Raw genomic sequence first — 3,666 nt, forward strand, 5'->3', positions numbered from 1 at the left:
GAACAGTTCCTGGGCAGAGCTCCGGCCATGCGGCTGGAGAAATAAACATCTCTGAAACATCTAGCAAGAATCTGTCTGTCCATATATATTTCCTTTCCACGGGACTCCTGGTTTGATATATGCGTGTTGCAGTATCCCCACTGCAACACTCAGAAGAATATACTGCCCCCAGAAATATTGAAACTGGATAATGTAATACTTTTGTCACTCTAGAGTATCTCAGGAGTAACTCCTGACTCCCAGATTTTAGCATTCCAGTTAGGAGAGATACAGTTCACAACTTTGTGTGCTAGAAATCTGAAGAAATTTTGAATGGTCTTGCGGCCACAGTAAGTAAGTAATTTACAGAACTGTGTTCAGTATCTGCAGCATTTGCAGTTGTTCTTTGAGTATTGGACAGTTTTGTGCTGACAGAATGGAACCATTTAACAATCCTCCAAGTGCTTACACTGAACTTCAGAAATACCCATGAATCTCTGAGGAGGTGGTTGTGTTTGGTAGCTGCAGGCAAGTTTCTCTGCATTTATTAAGAAATGGTTTGCTGAAGGAACAATTGCAATGACGACTGCAGGAAACGTCAGTGTGGGTGAGATACGTCATTAATGAGAAACATTAAAGCCTGAGATACATGGCTTTACAGAGAGACATTAGAGTCCTACTTGTTAATCAAGAATATAAAACTACAGTTTCCCTCAGGACAGAGCTGCAGGGAAATGCAGAACAAACACAGGAGATGATAGCTGGGGTAGAGGAGGTGCTTAAGAAATCTGGGTAATGGATAAGGCATATGAGATTCCTCTCACAGATGGAGGTTAGACTGTAAGCACTTTTCGCGTGAGCTGTTTTTTTAGTCTGTCTTGCACAATGTATCACTGTATTAATAAAGATTTTTACTGGGGCTCCTAGTTAATACCAAAACATAAAATAATCATTATTAGCAATAAAACAATTTCCATTTTCTTTTTCTTTTCACAAAAGTGAAGCAATCCCCACATTGAAATTTTCTTTGTAAACCTGGGATTTATATGCAAGGGCTTCCAATCCAATTTTATATGTACAGATTTGTGGTGGTGGAAAAACGTTAGCAGGTTTAAGTGAGGTTATCTCCATGGTCTCCAGAGAAACTGGATCCATTTACTGAGTCCTGCAGTGAATGCAGGTGAACCAGCACATGAGGGGTGTCTCTCCCTCTCTCAAAGTGCAGCCAGGGCCCAGTGGGGTTCAGCACCATCCCGTGGGGCTGAGCACCACCACATTAGACCCACTAAGACACTGACTCGCCCTGCCCCACAGGCAGCTCATCCGCCGTCTGTGAGCTTTTCTGTTTTGGTGGTTGCAGGTGTCTGAGTCAAGGTTGCAATGCCCTTACTCGTGTAGTTGCATCAAACCCCTTCATTAAGGAAATGTGTGTTTTCCACTTCAAATGCAGTTTGGGCTGCAGGGAACAAGCATCAGGCAGTCTGTTCTCTCCCTGGAGTGTGTGGGAGCAGTACTGAACTGGCAGTTTTAAGTTTGGCCTGTGCTGCATTGGGAATGTGGAATCATCTTGTCCAAATTGTTGGTTTAGCTGTTGCCTTTAAATAGTTACTTGATGCTATTTTGGGTTAAAAGCTCCTGCAGCCATGCAGTTCACTTTCAAATTCCTCTTCCTTCTTCTATGTAAATAATATCGTCCCCATTCTCTCTGGTGGTCAAAGGAGGAGGCCAAAATGGATAGAACAAGGGGGAACTTCTCAAAGCGGGAATTATCTGCTAATATGATTGTGGTATCAATCATATTGATTGATTGATAGTCTTTCCTTGTTATGATTTATATACACATTATAAATTTCTTTTAGGCTGAGCTTGTATATTGGTAAAACTTCAGCATTTGCAGGGTCTGAATCTTGACAAGTCTGACACTAAAGCAATAATACAGTGTTACAGCTTTGCAGAGGATTGGATTAGTGGTGTTAAACAAAGGCTTTATTTTAATACCACTGAAAGAATTCAGGTATCATAGTAATTACATGTTTTATGCATATATGTGACTATATTATGGATGCTTAAACAAATAATGAAGTAATTGCACAGAGTGGGACAAGGGTTTGTTCTCACCTCCAGACAGCAAATTCACTTTGCCAAATAAAAGCACCAAGGTCATCTGCCATGCTGCCTTCCAGCTGCACAGACATTGAATATTTCAGCAGCACTACTAGACTTTAACATCTTCATTCTTCTGTCTTGCAAGTGCTCTTTTGACCAAAAGGTGTGCCAGGGTGTTTCAGCTGTGACTGCACAAAACTTTGCTTTCCCAAATAAAATACTGAAAGGGCATTTGGGCTCTGGGCTGTCACTAAAAGCCCTGCAGAAAAGTGTCTCATTCTTCCAGCTTTGGTAAAGGGATGTTACCTGAGAGAAAACAAAAAACAAGTTGTGTGAGACCAGCTGTAAGTTACCTTGTGGGCAGGACACTCTGGCACGGAAGTGCTTCTCCAGTTTACTCCATGTACAGGCAGCTTAAATATCCTGAGAAAGTCAGGAAAGTAAGTCCTGTCTGACTTCCTCTAAGGAATTTCACAACATGTGCAGAACTTCAGAATCAGGTCAGCCTCTGTACTGCTTCTGGACCAATAAATTGCACATTATTTTACATAGATGGCTACAGCAATTTATTTTAGTACTCCCTATTATTAACTAGTATTTCTGAAAGTAAATGCAGCTATGGCAGGTTATATTCTTCAGGTTAATTCAGGTGAGATTAAGAGATTTTTGTAAGAAAGTCAATACCTGGTGGAGCTACAAAGTACTCCTCTACTTTCTCTCTGGCATTTTCCAGCAGGTCTTTGGTGCAGTTGCCTTCTGTCACATCATCTTCTCTAAGATACAGACATCTGAAGGACAAAGGTTACTGGCTGTCTTTCAGCTATTCTGTAAATATGAGGTAGGAAGGGTGGCTTATGTCTAAACCTGGTTTTGGTCTCTTAAATAAACACTTCGACAAGTACTGGAACATTTTGAAGCACCCAAGAATGCCACTAGCAGGTATTTGGGGAGCAGGGTGACAATTAACACAGATTAAAGAACTGAAGTTCACCTTCACTTTGCTCACACATAAAAATCATGTCCCAGTGACAACTTTATCCCCCACAAAAGCACAGTAAGACATTCTGAGCAAAGTGGCCACACGCATCATGATTCCCAGGGAAAAAAGGTCACAAAAGCTAACAGCTTGATGCATTAACAGATAAAAGGAGACTGCTGTGATACACCACCTGTCCTCCAGCACTGAATCCATCGGTTCCACGCCGTCGGTGTTTACTTCACGAAGCTGATCAGCAAACTGGACAGCTTTCTGCAGCCGCTCCACGGCCTCCGAATCCTGGAAATCCACCAGGGCCAGGTGCTCCAAGTGGTCCAGCACTTCCACCGACACTTTCTGCTGCACAAAAGCACCAATATGGACAAAAAAGTCAGAAATTAACAAGTTTAATAGTGCTACTTTCTTTTAAGTAATAACTTATTATACGTCAAACCCAGAGTTTACCAAAAAATCCTAAAATCGTTAAGGGTGGAAAAGACCTTTAAGGTCATCAAATCCAACCTACTGGTAGGGACCCGCTGGTTCCTGTTACTTTCGTGGAAAATTAACCCTTGTTTTATCCTGTTTCTACTGTCCTGCCTCTG

At 41.8% G+C, this 3,666-nt stretch overlaps 2 protein-coding genes across 3 annotated transcripts in view; both read right to left on the bottom strand.

The window, feature by feature from the left end:
* LOC103622640 (dynein light chain 1, cytoplasmic) overlaps positions 1-3,666 on the bottom strand; it is a 20,042-nt gene that overhangs the window by 5,916 nt on the left and 10,460 nt on the right. The window lies entirely within an intron of this gene.
* Positions 584-3,573, bottom strand: GATC (glutamyl-tRNA amidotransferase subunit C). The gene is made up of 4 exons (XM_017744715.1): positions 3,562-3,573; positions 3,255-3,421; positions 2,770-2,873; positions 584-2,391 (listed from the first exon to the last, which is right to left on the bottom strand). Exons 1-4 carry the CDS (start codon positions 3,571-3,573, stop codon positions 2,360-2,362), a joined length of 315 nt encoding a protein of 104 aa, XP_017600204.1. The 3' UTR covers positions 584-2,359.

This window comes from Corvus brachyrhynchos, unplaced genomic scaffold, assembly GCF_000691975.1.
Source record: "Corvus brachyrhynchos isolate BGI_N302 unplaced genomic scaffold, ASM69197v1 scaffold549, whole genome shotgun sequence".
NCBI lineage: Eukaryota > Metazoa > Chordata > Aves > Passeriformes > Corvidae > Corvus > Corvus brachyrhynchos.

Bases quoted from the DNA above. Each gene is read 5' to 3' on its own strand.
- GATC (XM_017744715.1), bottom strand. The intron at 2,874-3,254 runs GTGGTGTATCAC...TTTGTCCTTCAG, and splicing joins GATTCAGTGCTGGAGGACAG to ATGTCTGTATCTTAGAGAAG. The intron at 2,392-2,769 runs GTATTGACTTTC...GTTTTCTCTCAG, and splicing joins GTACTTTGTAGCTCCACCAG to GTAACATCCCTTTACCAAAG.